The 23,200-nt window shown below is 41.7% G+C and overlaps 1 protein-coding gene across 4 annotated transcripts in view; it reads left to right on the top strand.

The window, feature by feature from the left end:
• The window catches only part of FBXL17 (F-box and leucine rich repeat protein 17), a 520,630-nt gene that overhangs the window by 153,631 nt on the left and 343,799 nt on the right, over window positions 1-23,200 (top strand). For all 4 annotated transcript variants that reach the window (XM_055565814.1, XM_055565819.1, XM_055565820.1 and 1 more), the window contains exon 5: window positions 2,374-2,481. In XM_055565814.1, coding sequence (XP_055421789.1) covers window positions 2,374-2,481 — 108 coding nt within the window. The remainder of the gene's footprint in view (window positions 1-2,373; window positions 2,482-23,200) is intronic.

The raw sequence follows: 23,200 nt of genomic DNA, 5'->3' as shown, positions 1-23,200 counted from the left end.
TCGGGGCGGGAGCGGTCACTGACTGCACATGGGCATCGGAGAAAGGGACTTTTTAGGGCGGTGTGATGGAGGCGTTCTATGACTGGACCGTGGTGTTGGTTGCACAGCTGTGGTAAGGTCACAGAGCGCCCCTGTCCCCCAGGCTCTCACTCGAGCCTTACTCGGCTCTTGGGGCTCTGTTGCTGCAGGAGGCGTCTCCAACTTCTTATTTGACTCCTTGAGCTAAAAGAGGAAGACCCACGAAGCCAGTTTTAATACTTTGTCTCTGAAAGCTCTAACACCTTGGACCTGAGCTTTCCTGTGTCCTTCATCCTTATCTGAATTCCTCTTCCCCCTTTTGAAGATGGATCTGGGAGAAGCCTGATGTCAGATTAGGCAGGATGTTGAACCAAATGGCGATAGGTGTTGAACCTGTTTCCCTCTCCTTCCCACCACCCCCTGAGGTTTTTTTTTTTAATAGAAATTGGTTTTCACTGAAGCTTCAGGCAATTTCAGTGCCTTAAATATTCTTTCTTGACATAATGTTTTTAGAAAGCTGAGTGTCAGGAAGGCCCATTTTTAATTTATCAATGGCACCCTTAGTCTTAATATGCTGAAGCACACTTTACTTTTGAGGGCAGAATTAATCTTTTATCAGATGTACCATGGATGCTGTTGGTTTGATTATTTTAGGAAAACGTTCTTGTGTTGTTTCAGAATTAATGCTACCCACATAACTTTATTTTCCAATATCTGTTCAGAATAGATAAGGGAGAGACAAAGTAAGAGTCACCCATATTAAAGTTAATGCAAAGTAGGTGTAAGTCACTGCTGTTTGAAAAACTAACAGTGTTGTTTAACTTGTTGATTTCATCTTGACTGAGGAAAGTGAAGCTGAAATTAACCCTATCATAGAGACTATCTGGACCTCCTTTTATATGCTACAACTTGTAGAACAGTGGAGAAAATGTTAGCACAATTATAAGAAGATGATTTTATATATGGAAAGCTTTTGGAGGCTGGAGGAGACAAAAAGGAATTTCAGTCTGCCCTTTGTTTAAAGCAGGGCTATGCAGAAATGCCAAAAGCTGTCAATGTAACTTCTTTGCAGCTCTGGGGCTTCAAGTTTTCACATCCCTAAGAGTCACTTAGGGGCTTGTTAAAAATACAGATTCTTGGGTTACACCTCTTTTGACTCTGAGGTTTTAATAAATTCCTCAGGGGATTCTAATATGTATCACATTAGTTAGGGTTCTACAGAGAGTCAGAATTAGTAAGAGGGGTGTGTGTGTGTGTGTAGAAGAGATTATTGTAAGGAATTGGTTCCTGTAACTCTGGAGGCTGAGAAATCCCCAAATCAGCGATCTGGAGACCAAGGAGAGCAGATGGTGTAGTCCTAGGCTGAATCTAAACGCAGAGGAACCCGGAGAGCTGATGATGTAATTTCCAGTCCAAAGTTGAGTCTAAAGGTGGGAAACTGGTGGCTGAATGTGAAGGTAGGCAGAGAACGAGAGAAGGAGGGAGAGAGAAAGGGAGAGGGCAGATCCTCCTTTACTCCCCTTTTTGTTCCATTCCTTCAGCGGACTGGATGTGACTGAGGTTGAGTGGTCACCTCGGGGAGGCAATCTATTTTATTCAGTTTGCTGTTTCAAATGTTAATCTCACCCAGAAACCTTCACGAACACACCCAGAATAATTTTTAATCAAACATTTGGGCATCTCATGGTGTAGTCAAGATGACACATAAATTTAACCATCATACCCTCCAAATCTGAGAAGTTTGAAGCAGTGAGGGGCAAAACCAGATTTCTTAGAAGAAACACTTGTAGGGAGAAACCTTATAAAGAGACTGTTGTTGCCCTTTAGGAAACAATTGTACAATTTTAGTTATCAACTATGTCGGGACTGAGCAAAGCCATAGTGACAGAAAGCTGCCAGGACTTGGAGGGAGAGTTGGAACTGGGGAACGGCTGCTGATGGGCATGGGGCTTCTTCCTGGGGTGAGAAGCATGTTCTGGAGTTAGATGTTGGTGGTGGTGGCACGACTTGTAAATCTGATAAAAGCCACTGGACTGCTCCCTTTGAAATGGTGAATTTCATAGCACGTGGAGTAAATGTCAATGCATACATGTCTACTGAGGGAAGCATGAAGAGGTGGACATGGATAATGTGACGTCTCTGAGACATGAAGACGTAAACAAACATGGGCTGACAGAAGGGAGTGTGGGGTTGAGGGCGGGTTTAAAAAGCACAGGACATCTTGCAGCATGACTATGGATTCAAACGGTCCACTGGGAAAGGAAACGTTAACAATGCAAGGTAAGGCCGAGGGAGTTTGCAGTGGTGAAATCCTGCAGTGCCGTCCTGACTCTCTCTCTTCCCCGCTGTCCCCAGGTGACGGACCAGTCAGTGAAAGCGTTCGCTGAGCATTGTCCTGAGCTGCAGTACGTTGGCTTCATGGGTTGTTCGGTTACTTCTAAAGGAGTCATTCACCTAACCAAGGTAGGTTCCACGGCTACATCTCCTCGGTGTTTCCCAGCATCATTCATACCAATGCCCTCTCAGTGTTCCACATACTTGAATGAGGACTGGTCAGACCATAATAGAAGTGTAAGTAGTGTTTGGTATAATAAAAATCAGTTTAAGTCAACAATATAAAATCTATCCTTTCTGCAATGGGACATTCATTTAAACAACAAGTTTGCTTTTGGGCATTTTTCCTTTGCTAATAACTGTGAATGTATACAGTAAAGAAACTGATATATATGACAAGAATTATTTAGATTTTAATGTTATGTATTGTGTTAGATACTTTAATGAAAGTTTTCACTGGTCACGTATCATTAGATCTTCTGAGTATTTGGCTTTTAAGAAGTGCATATGGTCAGTTCATATGATTAAGCTGAACATACATGGTGAAAAGAGAAGTGAATGTATGCCAAAAATTAACTTCATAGTTCAGAGAATTTCCTTATATACAAATATAGGAAATTTCATATTTTAGCAATAATGAAAACATCAGTTCCTTTGTAATCTCTCACTTGTCACGCATCATCTGTTCTGTTTTTCAGAGTTCTATAATAATTATGAACTAATTCTTACATACATGTTTTAGAAAACTGGCTACTATAAAATTTACTTGTGTCTTATTCAAAATTTGTCATGTCTCTTCAAGCTTACAGTTTAGGGAAAAGAGTTTACAGTTTCTTTCCTCCTAGTGAAAGTGAAAGTCGCTCAGTCATGTCCAACTCTTTGAGACCCTATGGACTATACAGTCTATGGAATTCTCCAGGCCAGAAGACTGGAGTGGGTAGCCTTTCCCTCCTCCAGGGGATCTTCCCAACCCAGGGATCAAACCCAGGTCTCCCGCATTGCGGGTTGATTCTTTACCAGTTGAGCCACCAGGGGAGCCCAAGAATACTGGAGTGGGTAGCCTATCCCTTCTCCAGCGGATCTTCCTTGCCCAGGAATCGAACCGGGGTCTCCTGCATTGCAGGCGGATTCTTTACCAGCTGAGCTACCAGGGAAGCCCTCTTTCCTCCTAGGAAAAGAGCAAATGTTTATAAATTACCTAGGACTATGGCAATAAGGCCCAGAGGGTAGGAACCCAGGCTCTGTTGTCAGCTTGGGTTTGAATCTTGGCTCTGCCATTAATCAGCTGAGTGAACAAATTATTTTTCAGGGAATTAAGTTGAACTAGTATATGCAAGATGCTTTCCTCAGTATCAGGACCATGGTAAGTGCTAGGTAAACTTTAGCTGCTGCTAAGTTGCTTCAGTCGTCTCCGACTCTGTGAGACCCCATAGACGGCAGCCCACCAGGCTCCCCTGTCCCTGGGATTCTCCAGGCAGGAACACTGGAGTGGGTTGCCATTTCTTTCTCCAATAAACTTTAGCTACTATTATTAAAATTAGTGGTGGCTCAGATGGTAAAGAATGTGCCTACATTGCAGGAGACCCAGGTTTGATCCCTGGGCTAGGAAGATCCCCTGGAGTAGGGAATGGCAACCCACTCCAGTATTCTTCCCTGGAGAATTTCATGGACGGAGAAGCCTGGCAGGCTACAGTCCATGGGGTCGCACAGAGTTGAAGACAACTGAGCGACCAGTACTTTAACTCTCCTTGAAAGAACTGGTGCTTGTGCGCGTGCTTGGTTGTGTCTGAGTGTGTGCGGCCTGGTGCACTGCAGCCCGCCAGGCTCCCCTGTCCAGGGATTCTCCAGGCAAGAATGCTGGAGTGGGTGGCTGTTCTCGTCTCCAGGGGATCTTCCCGACCCAGGGATCGAACCGATGTCTCTTGTGTGTCCTGCACTGGTCAGCAAATTATTTACCGCTGTGCCACCTGGGAAGCCCAAAGAAGTGCTACCGTAACTAAATTGCTAGAAGTTTAGAGCAACTTTGAGGAAAAAAAATCAAATCACTGTTTTATTCTAGTGTATTTGAAACAGTGCCTGTAATTATTCTGTGTCTTCCATGACTGATGGGCTTTAATTATATTTTGAGGATTAGAACCTAAAACTAGCAGAGAGCACAGGCACGTTATTTTCTATTACTGCTCTATCAGAACATCTTCGTGTAACCAAGACCATATGTAACCATAATTTTTTATTCATCTTCTATAACCTTGGCCTGAACATTTTCGTAGATGAATGTTTTTCCCATCACATCATCTACTGCTGTTTATAGTGCAGAGCAGAAATACCTTTGGATGAACAGATTGTGCACAACAAGTGTTATAATGACCATATGTGGGCTTTTTACGATCACTTGAAATTGTACTCATTAAAGACAAAACAAGACTTATTAGATCAGTAAGTGCTTCCCTGAACATTCTGAGATGGCCAAGAATTATGATACACTGGTGCTTAAAAGATCAGAATTATTCTCTGTGACAAAGTAGCAGCGACAGCAAATGTCAGCTTTGGAAGGCTTAATTTGCTGCGAAGAGTATTCTGAAGATTGTATTCCGGGATTGGGGGTTTGGCCTGTCAGCACTCGGAATCTACTGGATTCATATCAAAGCCGATCCGCAGCGTTCTAGGCTCATCCCTGTGCTCAGCACAGTGTTTTGGTGAGAAGACCGGTCTGTGGCATGACACTGCTTAGTTCAGGGATTCAGGTAACGGCAAGATAGCCTTTTAAACGTACGTTACTTTGGCTAAGCTAGTTTAGTTGTTTCAGCTTTTGAAAACCAAGGGTAGAACTCAAAGCTTTTTGTTAAATTGCGTTCTGACAGTGTTTTTATACTAAGACATTATACAAAATGTAATTTACATTCACACAATGTTTGTAAATATATAAACGTTCCTAGAAAGTTGTGTTACCCTTATTGTCCTCATGGTGTATAGTTTTCAATACTTTTTTCTCAATATTTTATGTAATTTTTAAATAAATGATTAGAGGATGTGAAATGCAGAGTGTTATCAGGATAAATATATTTAATTTTATATGATTGAGAAAATCTCTCCAACATCCTAGTTTCCAGTCTGTGACTCTAAATCTGCTAAAGAGGCAAATGCCATGAAAGCTCCGTGCCTTAGTTTCCTCCTGTGAAGAGGCATGTCTGTAACAGAGGATCTATCTCTAGAGTTTCTTATAGCCAGACAAATCCCTGAATTTAAGAATTGTTGGCCTGGAAGGGACTCTGAGTGGCTGTCCTTGAATGCGAGGAATGTCAAGTCCTTACTAAGTTAGAAGGGAAAATTGGGGATTTGTGACATCTTAGATTGTTAAATCAAGGGCAGGAAGACAGAAGATTGGGAACAAGAGAAAGAATATTGATATTCTATTACTGTGGTCTCGTGGACTTAATTTTACTTTGGTGCTCTCCGTCTTGTCTGAACTCTATTGGTGACACACCCTTAGTCTTCAGATGCATTCTGTTAATATCAAGCAGTAATGGACTTCCTTCTAAGCTGCTATGACTACGTAAATGAGAGTCCAGAAATAGCTAACAGCGAACCCACACAGGTTGAGAAGGTAGTCAGCTTTCCTGGAGTGGGTTTGGAAGTGGGGATGAGAGCTTCTGAGGTTTCTGTTTTGCCTCCGAAGTTGAGAACGTTAATGACGTGCAGTGTCCGGCAGAATTGCGTCTCCTCCAACCCAGGACTTCTCTCAGGTGTTGGAAGCATTTCCAGCTCATAGCACAGGGAAGGATAGCCCAGGCAAAGCCGAGCAGGCGACCTGAGTAGACACAGAACGGGAAGTCCAGGGAGACTGGGGTGGCCAGGGCTCAGGAGGACAAAGTACCAGAGCGGAGACAGCTGCGTAGAAAACCCCAGAGATGACTGTATGTTCTCCTGTGCTTATCTGGTCCTAATAACCCACGAGTAAAGAAATCCCAAGAGAAACAAGGAAGTAGTAATATTTTGAACTGAAGGAGAATAAAGACAAAACACACCAGATTTAGTGGGATGATGCTAAAGTACTCACTTTGGTTAAATAGCACCAAACACCTACATACGAAAAAAAGAAAGGTCTCAGGTCAACGGCCGTAGCTTCTACCTTATGAAACTTGAGAAGAGTAAATTAAACTCAAAGTAAGCAGAGGGAAGGAAATAATAAACATCACAGTGGATATTAGTGAAATGGAAAACAAAAAGAAATATTAATGAAAGCGCAAAGCTGGTTCTTTGATAAACTAGATAAATCTGTATTCAGACTAATTAAAAGAGAGAAGGAGACATTGCCAGTGCCGTGACTCAGAGGGGCAGCATAACTGCAGAGTCTCCAGATATTAAAAGGGTAACGGGAACATCATGAGCATCTTCACGCCTCTAAATTCAACAAGTTAGATGAAATGGAAAATATATTTGAATGTCGTGAATTTCCGAAGCTCGCTCAAGAAGAAATATTCAGTAGATAACCTGGATACCTCTGTTACTTAAAGAAATTACTTTTGTTGTTAAAAACCTTCCCTCAGTGATACTCCCTGCCCAGAGTGCTTCACTGGTGAATTCTACCAAATATTTGTTATGTTTCAAAACTTTTTTGGACCTCCCTGGTGGCTCAGATGGTGAAGAATCTGCCTGCAACCCTAGAGACCCAGGTTCGATCCCTGGGTTGGGAAGATCCCCTGGAGAAGGGAATGACTACCCACTCCAGTATTCTTGCCTTGGAGAATCCCATGGACAGAGGAGCGAGATATGTACTTGAGTGATTTACTATTGGAATGATATAGCATTGGGGCTTTGTATCAAAATATCATACAGCAGATGAAAAAATAGAAAAGTGGATAGGCCAATAAAGGAAACAAAAATGGCAAAATATAGATAATTGAGGTAGGTTATAGGACAAGAAGGTTCATTATATTATTCTCATTACTTTTGTTTATCCTTGAAAATTTCCGTAATAATGAAGCTTTTAAGAGGTTAAAATTGATATTAATATAACATGATAAGTCGTATTATTCAATCACATACTTTTTAAGAACTCATAGTAACATGGAAAAAGCTCAGGATGATAATGAATACTCAAGTGCATTATGTATAATACTAATTTAAAATCATTTGAACAAATAAGCCAATGGAGTCTGAAATATAAAAGTGGCATGTTATATAGTACATGTAGTTGGTGTGCAAACGTGAGGTCTGCTCTGAGTTCATGAGTTTCAGGCCACTGATCCATTGTGAATTGACTTCCGTCACTTCGAATGATCTCAACCAGTAGTCAGGAAGATGCTGTTTTATTCATAAATGACTAAGTACTCATTTAATAACTAGTCAATAAATGACTGTTAAAAAGATGAAGAATTTTTGAGAAAACTTCGTTTTTGTTTTATGCTGTATAAAATTTATATTTGTCATACCTTAGGGATAGATGTTTTTCCTTTTTAGATTGTTGATATATTTTAAAGTTGTTAATTAATTAATGATATTAATTCTGATGCTGTGCATGCATGCTAAGTCACATCAGTCATGTCCGACTCTTTGTGATCCCATGGACTGTAGCCCTCCAGGCTCCTCTGTCCATGGGATTCTCCAGACAAGAATACAGGGGTGGGGTTGCCATGCCCTCCTCCAGCGAATCTTCCTGACCCAGGAATTAAACCCATGTCTCTTATGTCTCCTGCATTGGCAAGGGGATTCTTTACCACTAGCACCACCTGGGAAGCCTATCTTAGATATTATTGTTGTTTCAGTTTTCAGTTTAGAAGCATGAACTGAATTCTTGGGATATGTCAGATATGGGTATGTTTATTTGTTTTTGTTTTTAAGGAGAGGTGTTTTTTGGAAGTAGCAGCTAAAAAAATTCAGATATTTTCTTGGACCATATCATATTTGAAGAACTTTTTGTAAAACACATAGTTTAAAAGTGCTTATGGCTGAAAATATGAAATGTTTTCTAAAGAAAAACAAAATTGATTTTTTTTTCAGTCAGTTTAACATAAGTAAGTGAAAGAATGTTCATCCATGCAGCTAACTCAATTCTCGTCTTCCTTTTCATGTTTATTCAGAGACTAGAAATGAAGGATGAACTTTCTTGCCTTCTAAATTTCAAAACAACTGATCAGTTTAGAATGTCTTATTCTAAAGATAGAACATATTATTTTGCTGCTTTTGGGGTGATATTGCTGTTAAGTTATAGATTATAATTTTGTTTGTTTCTGATTAATTTATAGGAACTTGAGTGGTATTTTGAGATGTGGAAAGTGTGTTCTTGAATTCATTCAGCTCTGAAATATTCCCTTTTGAGTAGACCAGTGATGACTCTGAAGAGGTGTTTGTAGGATGCTGTTGGTTTTTTTAGCTTTTGGGGAGTTAAGAGTTGAGCTAGAAAGCAAGTTTTGAGAATTTAGACAATGATTCTCTAGGCCTGGTGTGATCCATTAATAGATTTTTTTTCTTAGAAGTTTACAAGGGACAGCAAGCCACTTATTGCTGTCATCAAAGCTAATGGTGTGACTGCTGATCGTAAGACTTTGGCATTTCACGTAATCTCTTACTCTCAGTTTTCTCATCTGTAAAATGAGGATAATAATAGCATCTACCTATCTCTCGGGCTGTAGAGAAAGGGTGTTTGGCGCATACTAAAGCAGCATTTGAAAAATAATATAAAGAAGTAATTGTAAAAATGTTCATTATTATGTACTGCTTATAACTCTTTAGTCCTAATCCATTCATGTTCTTTTATAAAAATAAAAATGTAAAATGATTTTCATGAAAATAAATCTCAGTTAAAAGCTTTATGACCCTTCATTCTACCTGAGTGCCAATTCAGAATATTAAGATGAATAACTGTCTGCTCTTCATGAGTTTGTTTTCTCTCCTTTAACCCACTGAACAACTAAAATAATATTTTAAATCATCAAAAAATTCCTACCATAGCAATGCACTGAATCAGAGGAATATAGTGTTGTACCTCATTTAAATTTTTTCTTATTGAAATAGAGTGGATTTACATTGTTGTGTTAATTTCCACTACACTGCAGAGTGATTCAGTTACACATACATGTGCGTTCTGCTTACGCAGTACTCTTGCACTGTGGTTCATCACCGCACACTGAGTGCCATTCTCCGTGCTGTACGGCAGGGCCTTCCTTGTTGCTTGTCCGTTCTGCGTGTACTGCTGCGTCTCTGATTTCGAACTCCCAGTCCACCACCCCACCAGAGTCTGTTCTCTGTGTCTGTGATTCGCTTTCTTTTTCATAAAAGCTCATTTGTGTCGTATTTTAGATTCTACGTATGAGTGATATCGGCTGATATTTGTCCTCATTTCTGACTCACTTTACGTGGTGTGGTGATAATCTTCAGTTACATCCACGTTGTTGCAGTGGCATTATTTCACTCTTTTTTATAATATTCCCATGCCTATGTGTGTATATATATAGGGCTTCCCCAGTGGCTCAGTGGTCAAGAATCCACCCGCAGTGTAGGAGACACAGGAGACGTGGGCTTGATCCCTGGGCTGGGAAGATCCCCGGAGGAGGGCATGGCAACCCACTCCAGCATTCTTGCGGCAGTATACCCTGAACACAGGAGCCTGATGGGGTGTAGTCCATGGAGTCACAAAGAGTTGGATGTGACTGAAGTGACTGAGCGTGCACGCACGTGTATGTGTATGCTGCGTCTTCTATGTCCATTCACTTGTCATTGAACATTTTGGTTGTTTCTCTGTCTTGATTATTGTGAATAGTGTTGCTATGAACATCAGGATGCATGTATCATTTTGAATTATATTGTTCTCTGGATATAGGCCCAGGAGTGGGATTGCTGGATCATATGGTAGCTTCACTTTTTTGTTTTTAAGGGGCCTCTGTACTTTTTTCCATAGCGGTTGTGCTAATTTACATTTCCACCAGCAGTATAGGGGGTCCTCTTTTCTCTCCACCCTCTGCAGCATTTGTTATTTGTAGACTTCTTAATGATGGCCATTCTGACTGGCATAAGGTATGTTATACCTTACTGCTATTACACAAATGAATGACTTTGATTTTTATTTTTCAAATTAGTGTAGGCAGTGTTTACATAAGCGGTAGCATTTTATCACCTTTACTTTTTTCATTCTACTAAGTCAGTAATATCTGTTCAGTGAGGCTACTCTTTTTATATTTTATAACCCTATTACCCTCACTCTAGTTATAATGTCTATTTGTGCTACATTTTCATTCCAGCAGCTGCCATAGCAGCATGTATCAATATGAGGCTAGTAAAATAAATGAATGCATCTTTCGAATGACTCAGTTTGTGAAAGTCCTAACAAGTAAAATGAACGAATAAATTTCTTTGTTGTATCTGTCCTTTGATAAAATGGTTTCTTCAGGCTTTAATGTAAATATATAAATATTAAATGAGGAAAGTTGGCTATCTTTCTTGAAAGGACCTTTCTTGGATCTTGGCTTTATACTTTATATGTCATTTTACCTTGCTTATGTTAGCCTCAGTTCACTCCTTGCGTTTTTATCACACACTTCTTGTTTATAAATACAGAGTACTTCTGTAGGCACAGATTTCAACTTTACTTATCTGGTCTCTAACACATGAGGTCAGTCTTTATCCAAGAAAGATATTAGGAGATACCGCTTTCATGCTCTTTTTGACTTTCAGATTCATTCACACTGTGTAGTGACAGAAATTTTATTTAAGGAGCAGTGTGAGTCTGCTTCATTCAGTCTTGTGGTTTATATATAAATACATAACGGTATCAGGCACAGATGGGGTCATGTCTCTAAGTCGACCGAACAGACTACCTGAATTAGAGAATGAGATCTGGGGCTTGATAAGAATAAATTGTAATGAAACTTAAATGAGGAAATATACCACTGAGGGAAGAAAAGTGAGTGGATCTCATTTATTAATTAATTTTTATTGAAGTATAGTTAATTTACAATGTTGAGTTAGTTTCAGTTATACAGCAAAATGATTCATTTATCAATTATTAATTTGAAATAAACATGTATTGAAAATTACAGAGTCTGGTTAATTTAAAACATATTCAATTGATTACAACATTGGGGGCAGGAGGAGAAGGGGACGACAGAGGATGAGATGGCTGGATGGCATCACTGACTCGATGGACGTGAGTCTCAGTGAACTCCGGGAGTTGGTGATGGACTGGGAGGCCTGGCGTGCTGCAATTCATGGGGTCGCAAAGAGCGGGACACGACTGAGCGACTGATCTGATCTGATCTGATATTTACTTAATAGTTTTGAGTTCCTTGGACTCAAGGAGATCACACCAGTCAATCCTAAGGGAAATCAGCCATGAATACTCATCGGAAGGACTGATGCTGAAGCTGAAGCTCCAGTACTTTGGCCACTTGATGCGAAGAGCAACTCACTGGCAAAGACCCTGATGCTGGGAAAGATTCAAGGCAAAAGCAGAAGGGGATGACAGAGGATGACATGGTTAGATGGCATCACTGACTCAATGGACATAATTTTGAGCAAACTCCAGGAGGTAGTGAAGTACAGGGAAGCCTGGTGTGCTGCAGTCCATGGGGTCACAAAGAGTTGGACACAAATTAGCGACTGAAAAAAAAAAGTTTTTGAACATTTATAAAATATTTAATGGTGTTTTATTGTCAACTAATTCAGCTATCTTATTTAAACACTGTTTCCAGTGCACCTGGGCAGCTCCTGTTAGCCACAGGGAAGTCCCTGCATATGTGCAATATTATATATTCACTTACACACAAACACACGCTGTGTCGATCATTAATCATAGAGAATCCAGATAATCGTATTTTTCTTTACAATTTTGTTTAACATTGCGCAGTGTTAATAATGATGGCCTAAGGGTCTCCGGGATGCTGAGGGAAAGATAAATTATGTTGCATCTTTATCAAAGTCACTGTCTTTGAAAACAGGGAATTCATTTCCATGGTAACTCACTATTAGTCAAACATAGAAGGTGTGTGTTCAAAAATTTTAGCTTGGAATCGCAATATTTATTTGGGTCTACATAATATTACTCATTACTTCCCATAATAATTTTTGGAATAGAGTTTGTTTGCGAGCTCCCTCTTCTCTGGGCACACTGGTCCAGCAAGAGAGTCCAGTAGCGTCCATTGACTAAAGGCAGTTGAGCTCCTCATATGAGTTCTCCAGCCCAGAGGTATCACAGGTGGTTACACAAAAGCTGTTGATCACAGTGTATTTGCAAAACCGTCAGGAGCATCGCCGCTTCCCTACTGTAGACTTCCTCACAATTGATTGTCTCCCAGTGGGATGATAGGCTATCCATATTTTTCTCCACGAAAAAAGCTGCCCACTGGAGCTTTCTCTGTTATATTCACTAGTGGAAATGCTTGGTTATTATGTTCGATCAGAGGTACTTTTCGACATGCAATTGGCTATCAATCTTGGATCTTTAAAAACGAAACAATATCCCTGTGCCTGAGGAAGCCGACAGCAGCTCCGGATACTTTTCCGCTTTCATCTGGCTCAGAGGAGAAAACAAAATCTTTGAGCACCCTGGGGTTCCCAGGCAAGGCGTGGGGCATACTCTGGGAGTTCCTCCTCCTTCTGGGCTATCACCATGAGCTCCCATTAGACTGACTGTTTCTTTTCATTTGGAAGCTGGCCCGCCTTTCTCCTTTCCCTCCTTCTGCTTCGAGCCAGTCCTAGGGTTGTTCGCCCTCCTATCCTCCCTTCTCTCCGAGCGTCTCTTCTGTGTCACAGGGGGCTTCTCTCTGCAGGCTGCATTTAGCGGGAGGCAGGAAGGCCGAGGGAGGGAGTCCCTCTGGTGTTTCGTTCCCTCCTTCTCTGTCTCAGGTTGCGTTTCTGGCAACAGGCTTCATTTCCTCCGTGATTCCAGCCCTGGACAGACCTCCCGCAGCCCCAGCTTGCACTGGAAGACCAGGCATGTGGTTTTCATGAACACTGAGGCTTCTTTCTTGTCTCTCTAGCCTTGGGGTGCTCGTGGCGCCCTGCTGTTGGAAAATCTCTGGCTTACAGTAGCCTCTCTTCTCAGCTTCTACTTCATCAGAATAGCCTTTTTTTTTTTTTTTTTAATGAAATTCCCTTCAGCTTATAGGGATTTGTTTTCCTAGTAAGATACTAGAACGTATTACATGAGAGCACCTCTAAGATAATAGAACTGATATTTATCTCCCCTCTAAGAATCTTGTAACAATGAGACCAAAGCACAAAGCAGAGAATTGCACACTGTATAACATTTAAATTAGACTTGACCTTTCCTTAGACTGGAGCTTCCCTCATAGCTCAGTTGGTAAAGAATACACCTGCAATGCAGGAGACCCCAGTTCAGTTCCTGGGTTGGGAAGATCTGCTGGAGAAGGGATAGGCTACCCACTCCAGTATTCTTGGGCTTTTCAGGTGGTTCAGTTGGTAAAGAATCGCCCTGCAATGTGGGAGACCTGGGTTTGATCCCTGGGTTGGGAAGATCTCCTGGAGAAGGGAAAGGCTACCCACTCCAGTATTCTGGCCTGGAGAATTCCATGGACAGTCCATGGGGTTGCAAAGAGTCGGACACGACTGAGTAACATTCACTTTCATTCCCTGGACTATCTGTAGCCATAGTCTTGTCTTGGATCTAGATAAGCTAAAACTCGATAGATGGAAACAACTAGCTGTGTGACAATTAGGAATAATGAAGCTACAGCTCTTGGTAATTCCCAAGAGTAGGATGGAAAGCCAGATGCTTACTTATAAAAAGATAGTTTTTATGCATGCTCCTTTTGCTTTGTGTGCGTGCTCAGTCGTGGCTGACTCTCTGCGAGCCCGTGGACTGAAGCCCACCAGGCTCCTCTGTCCATGGGATTCTCCAGGCAGGACACTGGAGTGGGCTGCCATTCCCTTCTCCAGGGGATCTTCCCAATCCAGGGATCCAACCCAGGTCTCCCGCATTGGCAGGGACGTTCTTTACCACTGAGCCCCCTGGGAAGCCATGTTCCTGGAAAGGGTGAAATTTAAATGTTTCTCAGTGCTGTAATGTGTGCCAATTCACAGAGGCAAATGCAAAGAGAAATATTTCACTAAGTAAGTTAATTGTTGTGAACTAGTTATTTGAGTTATTATTAGTTACCAGTTAATTAAAGTTATATATTGGATGGTTTTGACTGACAATTAAAAATAACCCATTACCATATCAGTTGTTGTCGTTTAGTTGCTCAGTCCTGTCCGACTCTTTGTGACCCCATGGACTGCAGCACGCCAGGCCTCCCTGTCCATCACCAACTCCCGGAGTTTACTCAGACTCATGTCCATCGAGTTGGTGATGCCATCCAATCATCTCATCCTCTGTCATCCCCTTCTCCTCCTGCCCTCAGTCTTTCCTAGCATCAGGGTCTTTTCAATAGAGTCAACTCTTCGCATCAGCTGGTCAAAGTATTTGAACTTCAGCTTCAGCATCAGTCCTTCCAGTGAATATACCATATCAGTACTTCTGTTTATTTTTTAACTTTTAGATCTTGGTCATGCTTTTTGTTGATGTAAGAAAGTATAAGTGACCCAAATTGCATAATATTGAAGTAAATCATAAATTTTGAAGTTTAAATTTAGTGCTGTTTAAAATTTCATCTCAATTACCTTTTCAACTCAAAGATGGAAGAAAGTGGTTGAGAGAAGAGAATTAGTTCTTTGTATCAGAAGGTAGTGCTTTAATATATAAATCAAACATATAATTTCTGTGCTTCATTTTTGAAAAATTTGCATTATCTAATGATAGTTTCATGTTCTGTGTGATCTAATATCAAGGAAAACCTTGTAAAGGGCTTTCTGAGTGCCATTTCTTACTGTTAACTGATATACTGGGCTTCCCTTGTGGCCCAGCTGGTAAAGAATCCGCCTGCCATGCAGGAGACCTGGGTTCGATCCCTGGGTTGGGAAGATCCCCTGGAGAAGGGAAAGGCTCCCCACTCCAGTATTCTGGTCTGGAGAATCTATACAGTCCATGGGGTTGCAAAGAGTCGGAGGCGACCGAGTGACTTTCACCTTCACTCTACTGCCTGTAGCATAGTCATTAACCTAGAATTGTAGATCATTCACTTCTGCCTCTTAACATTGAGTGTGATTCGTCAATTCCAAATTTAAACACATGTAAACCAAATGCTATTGCTTCTTATAACCTTTTTTTTTTTTAGGACAAAGGTAAAACTAAGTACAACAAATGGGACCTGAGTCAATATTTGTAGAGTTCTTGACTTGGGTTTTGAGTGTGAATACTCACATGCTCTTTAGAAAGTTTGAGTTTTCTAAGATTTTCCTTAGAGAGTGTTCATTCTTTTATTATTATAGGTGATTTTGGCATTTAGATGATACCATGAATAATGAAATCAAGTACAATGCCAGAAGTGAAGATTGTGGAAGAAATAGTATTCTTCCTACGTGCATTCTGATATTTTTATTTCTTACTTAGTAGGGGTGATCTGATTGGTTCATTTTTAGATTGTTATATCAGCCTGGTTTTCCCTCTGAAAGGGGTATCTGAGGCTTTACTGGGGAGGAGTGGAGGAGGGGAGGAGTCATGTACACATTTGCGGATGTTTCTCCTCACACAGACAGCTGCTGAGGAATGCCTGGGTTAGCGGTGTCCCCCAAGGATGCAGGGTGCCCCAGACCCTGGGTGAGCCCCAGAGGAGAGCTGTACTGACGGAGCCGCACGCTCTTCCTCCATGTGTTAGGAAATCTGTTTCCGGTTTATGGAGGTGGGAAAACGAGCAGTGACCCTGTTGGTAGCTACCGTCCCGGGTGCCTGGGTGCTCTGAACAGTACTCGGTCACAGATTGGAAGAAGTAGTGCCTGAATTAAGTTTTGGGCACTCTTCACTCTGAACTTTGACTTTTTTCTGAGGCTCAGAGATGAGAGTGTAAGCCCAAGCGATTTTCCATGTGACCATGAATATTCTAAACCAGGAAGAAAGAAATTAGTTACATATCCTGAGTCAGAAAGAAAGAAATAAAAGATATTTCATTTTAGAGAGTAGGTATACCAGTTCTGTAACATTTTTTTTTTGAATGCCAGGAAATGGCAATATATGCCAGAGTATTTTTTTTTAATTAAAAATTGTTATTGTCATTTCTTTGCTTTACAGTTTCACACATTTAACAATAAAGAATGGAATAATTTGACTCTTTGGCTTTGATAGTATAATATCAGGAAGTGAATGTACAGGTCACTTGGCATGGATATGATAAACTTTTGTCCCAGGCTAATGACATTTCGATTACTACTTTTAAAAATAAGATTGTAAAACTTGTATTTGGAATATATTTCCAAAACTTTTGCCATATTGAAGTAGTATGATACATGGTTGCAAGCGATTGAAATGGGTTCAAAATCCCATGAATTGTCTTCTTTAAAAAAAAAAAGGATCTGTGAACGTGGTGTGAGAAAATGAAAGAGAAGCGCCCAGCCAGCCCGTCGGATGGAGCAGTCTCCCCTTGCTTGGCTCCTGTTTGATTTAGTTTACCCTTAATTTATTTAAGCTGTGCTTTTTTTCTTATTTAAGCGAAGCAGTATGAATATTTTATTTTTTAATTGAGGAGAAATTCTGCTTCCTCGCACCTGCAGACTGAGAAATCTGACAGGGCTTCTTAGTGCTGTTAACTGCAAGTGCTGTTTGTAGTTTGTTATGAGCTCTAGAAATCTTCCATGGAGAAAAGAAAGGGATTTGGTGAAAAGAAAAGTCCTAGGGAAAGAGTCAATTAGAGAGTGTGCCGCCTGCCAGACTGGAAGAGGAGGAACCGATCCATTCCGAGTCTGTTTGGAGAAGCAGGGATGCAATTAACAAACGCACATCTCTGCAGCAGAGATTAGCATTTTGGGTGAACTACTCAAAATTCCTGCCATACATATCAAAACTCTGTCAAATTACAGAGACTTCTTAAATGTTCTTCATTTTAAGAATAAATATGAAAAGAGATGATGCTTCTTGTTCTAAGATAACCTTTGATTGTGTGGAATGAGGATTTTTTTTTTAATGTAATGCTTACATATTAGTGAAGTTTATGTTCAGATATATCACTTTTAGAAACATGTAGCTTCAGAGCTGCAGATCCTGCGTTTGATACAGTTACAAGAACAGAATCCTGGTTTTGGGAAACCCGAACCCATGAAGTTATTTTTAAAGTTTTGATCCTGATTTCAAGCTCATTCTGCAATATAGACATTTGATAGTTTGGTTTGATGCACCTAGTTCTGTGTGAGGCCACTGCTGCCTGAGAAGTGAGTCAGACATGGGCCCTGACCTGCACTAGCTTGCCTTGGACTCTAGTGGGGGAAACGCACGCTTAATTAGATTAAATTATAAAGCAGTGTGTGGTGGGAGAATGAGCCGCCTTGCTGGGTATACAAAGGGCAGAGTCTCCGACTCCGAATCCTGGGAGGTTTTACAGAGGGTGTGTGCTGGGGCTGTGAGCCTGAGTTGTGCTTTGATAGGAACTGAACCAGCCTGTAACTACTCCGGGTGACTTGGGACAATATGATGCTAATGCTTTGTTTTTAGAATCATGCTAGCTTGCTATTATTTTTTTTTATTATTACTCTGGATATATATGCCCACACAGTAGTTTAATCAATTAATTAATATTTTTTTACTCACTATAAATTGAAAGGCTAGTATGCTTGTACCTAGCCAACCTAATGAACTGAGCACATTGATATATAATTAAGACTTTTACGTATTCAATTTAGAAGTGTAAATGCTGTCTGTGTGCTGATGAGCCCCACATCTATTTGGCATCTCTCCTCTGATATTCAGGCATCTCAAAGGTAGCATTTTCAAAACCAAACTCTCTCCCTACCTTCCCCAAAGCATCTTAATTAATTGCAGTCATACCTTCCAGTTGCTCAAACCAAAAGCCTAGGCGTCATCTCTGATTCTTTCTTTTTCTCTCATGCTCCATAACTCAGTTGTCAGAAAATTCTGTCGATTCTAATTTCAAATATATCCAGAATCTGGTCACTGTATACCGCCTCCGGGGGCTGTCACTGTGGCCCAGGTCGCTGCTACTGCCTGACTTCATTAATTCATTACAGCCTCTCTGCTCCTTTGCTTCTAGTCTAAGACTCACACAGGGGCTAGAACGATGCATTTAAAATGTAAGTTAGATCATGTCACATACCTGCTTAAAACCCACCGAGTCCCCACACTGAGCAGAGCAGAAGGTGAACTTTGTAACTTTGACCGACAAGGCACTGTACAGTCTTCTGTCTTTGCTCCTTTGTTTGGGCATGCCTCCAGTTAGTGTTCCTTCTACTCACTCTGCTCCGGGAGCTCTGGCTGCTTACGAATGCTCTGACATCTTAGACCAGTCCCCACTGCAGGGCCTTTGCACTAGCTCTTGCCCCAGACATCAGGATGGTTTTGTTTGCTCCTTCACCTCCTTCAAACTTCTGCTCATGTATCTTTTCAGTGAGATCATTTTTGACTTTTTGTTTAAAATTACACTTCATCTTCCTCCCTTCCACTGTTCTCCATCTACCTTGCCTTTAAAAATTTTTTTTCTCTATAGTATATACTTACAACCTTTTAACATAGGATATAATTTGCTTACTTATTATTTCCACTGTCCCCTTCCAACTAATAATATAAGCATGCTATGTACAGGGATTTTTGTGTTTTGTTCACTGCTGTATTTTTAGCAGCTGGAATGTTTTCTGGTATATAATAGGTGCCTAATAGTTACTGACTATATGAATAATATTTTCAATGCTTTTTTTTTTTTAGTGATTAAAGAGGCTGAACTTTATAAATTATTTTTACACTTTCAGTGAAAGTGCAAGTATTAGTCACTCAGTTGTGTCTGACTCTTTGTGACCCCATGGACTGTTAGCCCACCAGGCTCCTCTCTCCTTGGAATTCTCCAGGCAAGAATACTGGAGTGGGTTGCCACTTCCTTCTCCAGGGGATCTTCCCAATCCAGGGATCGAACACAGCTCTCCTGCATTGCAGGCAGACTCTTTACCCACTGAGTCACCAGGGAAAACCCTTTCAGTAACTGGATTTAAATATGACTTGCTCTGCACTAGGGAAATGGTTCCCTGTTCAGGATGGATCAACTGGGTATCTTTTTCAGAAGTAGTGGTGTTTATTAGTATCTTTTAAAAGTTTCCCCCATATGATCCTAACGTGCACCAAGGTTGGAACCACGTGCTCACTAAAGTGTGAATTCACTAAGTGTGAATGAATGCATGAGAGTGAACTGTAGCAGAGATGTAGCAGAGATGCACATTTGGGTTGGCTCAGGCATTAAGATCAGATGTCAGCTGTTTGCAATGAGAGGTTGGTCATGAGTAGCACAGCCCGGGGGGGCTGGTAGGAGAGGCGCTAGGGAGGGGTGAAAGGAAGGCAGAATAGATGGAGCAGACACAAGGCACGCCCAGTAGCTGTAGCAGAGAGGAAAGTGTGTTCCCCTGCTCCCTTGGCAGCTGTTGGCAGTTCCTTTCTGTCTAAAGGGCATAGTTCCAGTGGCGACTGCCTGGTTAGTAATTTGTGTTAAGGCAGGTATATTATATTTCTGAGACTCACTAATTTTTCTTCTCTCTGAAGTAATCAGGAAGTGAGCTCAGTTTTAAATAACAAGTCCAGCTCTCTGAGCACAATGAGAATAACTTCTTGCAACTTGGAGATTTGAGCTATTTTAACTTAACCTGTCAGGGAACGGTAGGGATGGCTTTGATATGCACGCTCTGGAATTCCTGTCTGCAGTTGAAATGGTTTCTGTTTCCTCAAAGTTTCAGAAAAGGTGGGAGATATGATCAAAGTTATTTAAACAATATTTCTGTGGCTGGTAATGTGGCAAGGAGTTAGAAGGGATAGCTCTAAGGAGGAGCAGCGAGTAAAAATGTCCTGGAAAGCAAGACAGAGCGTGAATAAAATGGTGAGAGATGGCAGATCCAGCAGAAGGGCAGGACAGCCAGCCAGCCTTGGATTTGGAAACAAAGCAAGGAGACCGCAGACCAGCGTGATTAAGAAGGCAGCGGCTGGAAGGACACCTGGAGAAGGGCCAGAGAGCTCACATGGCAGCTCTCGCGGATGCGATGAGTGTCCCAGGCCCTGGAAGTCTCCTTTTCATGGTTAGGACTGGAAATTGTTATTGTCTCTGCCCAGCTCTCGGGCAATGAAAAGCTTTCAGTTACAGCATGAGGGTCTCAGTTCTGTGAGGTGCTGGGAGGATTTCCCTGATGTCCTCAGTGTGACTTATTTAGCTTTTATTACTACTTCTGCTCTCGAGTGCCAGCTGTAACCAACCAAACTGAGGTTCGGCCTAGTTGATGAGCAGAACAGATGCCCCTCATCCTCCCCGTAGGACAACCAAGTTCTCCTCTAAGTGTAGACCCTGTCCAGATGCGGAAGCCTTCCTTTGCCCGGGGGTAGAAATTCCCTCTGCCCCCGCCCGTGCCCAGCATCTCAGTGTCTTTACCCGTAGTTGTAGTTTGCCATGCGCACACCACACCTCCCTCCCTTTCTCCTGTGTCTCCCTCGTGGTTCCCAATAGGTGGCTCTCCCCAGGGCCCCCTCTCTCCCCCGAGCCTTTGGTCCCCTCTTCAGTCCCCCTCTTGGCAGCCTGACCGGTGACTGGCAGATGGGTGTGTGTTGCCGATCCACAGCACCGGCGGCCTGTCTTCACCTTGACGTTGCTCCCTGAAGATTGCGACTGATTGCTCTGAAACCCAGTCCCCATGACGCCAACATCTGCAGGGCTGGCAGGAAGTAATTTAGGGACTAGTTGACATTTGAACATGGTTAACCATACAGAAGTTTTTATCCTTTGCGAAAGTTATCACCTCCAGCTGGCTTCACGTAAATTATCCTCGCTGGTCTGAACCAGTGGGACCCCCTCAGCCCCTGCCTTTGCCAAGGGCGCTCTGAGTCCCTGTCCGTTGCTTCACCCGCTGGAGTCAACCTGCACAGCAGGATTTTGTTTCAGTTTGTACTTTTCCAGAGTCTTAAGAAAATTTGGAAGCCATTCGAGGTCTTTTTATAATCCCCCAAGTCTGTGTTTCCTAGGTAGCATTTTAATGTCTCATTTTGTTCTTAAATACATACACAGCCATGCAGTCATTGACTAATTTTAGCTTTTAACCTGAATTGGTTATAAGTAATATTTTTTTTCCCTTAATAAAAGTGGTATTAAACTGAAAGTTGATTTACCTACAGTCTACATTCTGACTTGGGTTTCTTTTCACATATCTTACTAAACTGTTTAAAAATGGGAACAAAGCCCTTCAAAGATCTTGGTTGTATGGCCTCGCTGATTCAAATCCTCTGTCATTTGTGTAACCAAGACTAGCAGTGAATTTGTAAGAAAAGTCAGTTTAATTAAAATGTCAGTTTCCTAAATGTAATTATTTGTTTCAGACTATGAAGGATTATGTTGGGTAGCTTTTAATGAAACACTGGAGGGCACTATGATGAAATTCCCTTGGCAAGGCAAGGAGTATGATGAATTTGACAGAGCTGCTTGTGGCATTCTGAATAAAAACACCACAGCCTGTAGAGGTGCTCTGGACGTATCTTATAATGTGCCGGTTTCCAGGGCTTAGCCTCCTGGAACTGCTTTGGATGCTGTCATTTTCCAGGTTGAACTGGCCAATGTGGTCACAGGAAAGGCTTCATGAACGATGTTAGAGACTGTCAGCTCATGAAAAAATGGGCCTTAATTGAATCCGAGGGCAAAAACGCTCTTGATGATCTCAATAGACAGCTGGCATGTGAGAACCAAAGTAAACCTTTCTTTTCATGTTTGAGTTTATGCTCCATTGGAAGAGAAAAAAATGCTTCATTTATGGACAGTAAACCCAGGGCAGTCACCATCTGACCCACCTTGCCCTGAGGAGTGGGCCTGGAGGCAGGATTTCTAAAAGCTTAGGAGTTAATCAACTAGAATGAGAGTTTTATCATATGTAGATCAGATCAGATCAGATCAGTCCCTCAGTCCTGTCCAACTCTTTGCGACCCCGTGAATCGCAGCACGCCAGGCCTCCCTGTCCATCACCAACTCCCGGAGTTCACCCAGACCCACATCCATCGAGTAAGTGATGCCATCCAGCCATCTCATCCTCTGTCGTCCCCTTCTCCTCCTGCCCCCAATCCCTCCCAGCATCAGAGTCTTTTCCAATGAGTCAACTCTTCGCATGAGGTGGCCAAAGTACTGGAGTTTCAGCTTCAGCATCATTCCTTCCAAAGAAATCCCAGGGCTGATCTCCTTCAGAATGGACTGGTTGGATCTCCTTGCAGTCCAGGGGACTCTCAAGAGTCTTCTCCAACACCACAGTTCAAAAGCATCAATTCTTCGGCGCTCAGCCTTCTTCACAGTCCAACTCTCACATCCATACATGACCACAGGAAAAACCATAGCCTTGACTAGACGCACCTTTGTTGGCAAAGTAATGTCTCTGCTTTTGAATATGCTATCTAGGTTGGTCATAACTTTGCTTCCAAGGAGTAAGCGTCTTTTAATTTCATGGCTGCAGTCACCATCTGTAATGATTTTGGAGCCCAGAAAAATAAAGTCTGACACTGTTTCCACTGTTTCCCCATCTATTTCCCATGAAGTGGTGGGACTGGATGCCATGATCTTTGTTTTCTGAATGTTGAGCTTTAAGCTAACTTTTTCACTCTCCACTTTCACTTTCATCAAGAGGCTTTTTAGTTCCTGTTCACTTTCTGCCATAAGGGTGGTGTCATCTGCATATCTGAGGTTATTGAGATTTCTCCCAGCAATCTTGATTCCAGCTTGTGTTTCTTCCAGTTCAGCGTTTCTCATGATGTACTCTGCATAGAAGTTAAATAAACAGTATGACAACATACAGCCTT

The sequence above is a fragment of the Bubalus kerabau genome, chromosome 1 (genome assembly GCF_029407905.1).
Source record: "Bubalus kerabau isolate K-KA32 ecotype Philippines breed swamp buffalo chromosome 1, PCC_UOA_SB_1v2, whole genome shotgun sequence".
Classification (NCBI taxonomy): domain Eukaryota; kingdom Metazoa; phylum Chordata; class Mammalia; order Artiodactyla; family Bovidae; genus Bubalus; species Bubalus kerabau.
Note: the sequence above shows the minus strand (reverse complement) of the source record. Positions and strands in the feature narration are given on the sequence as shown.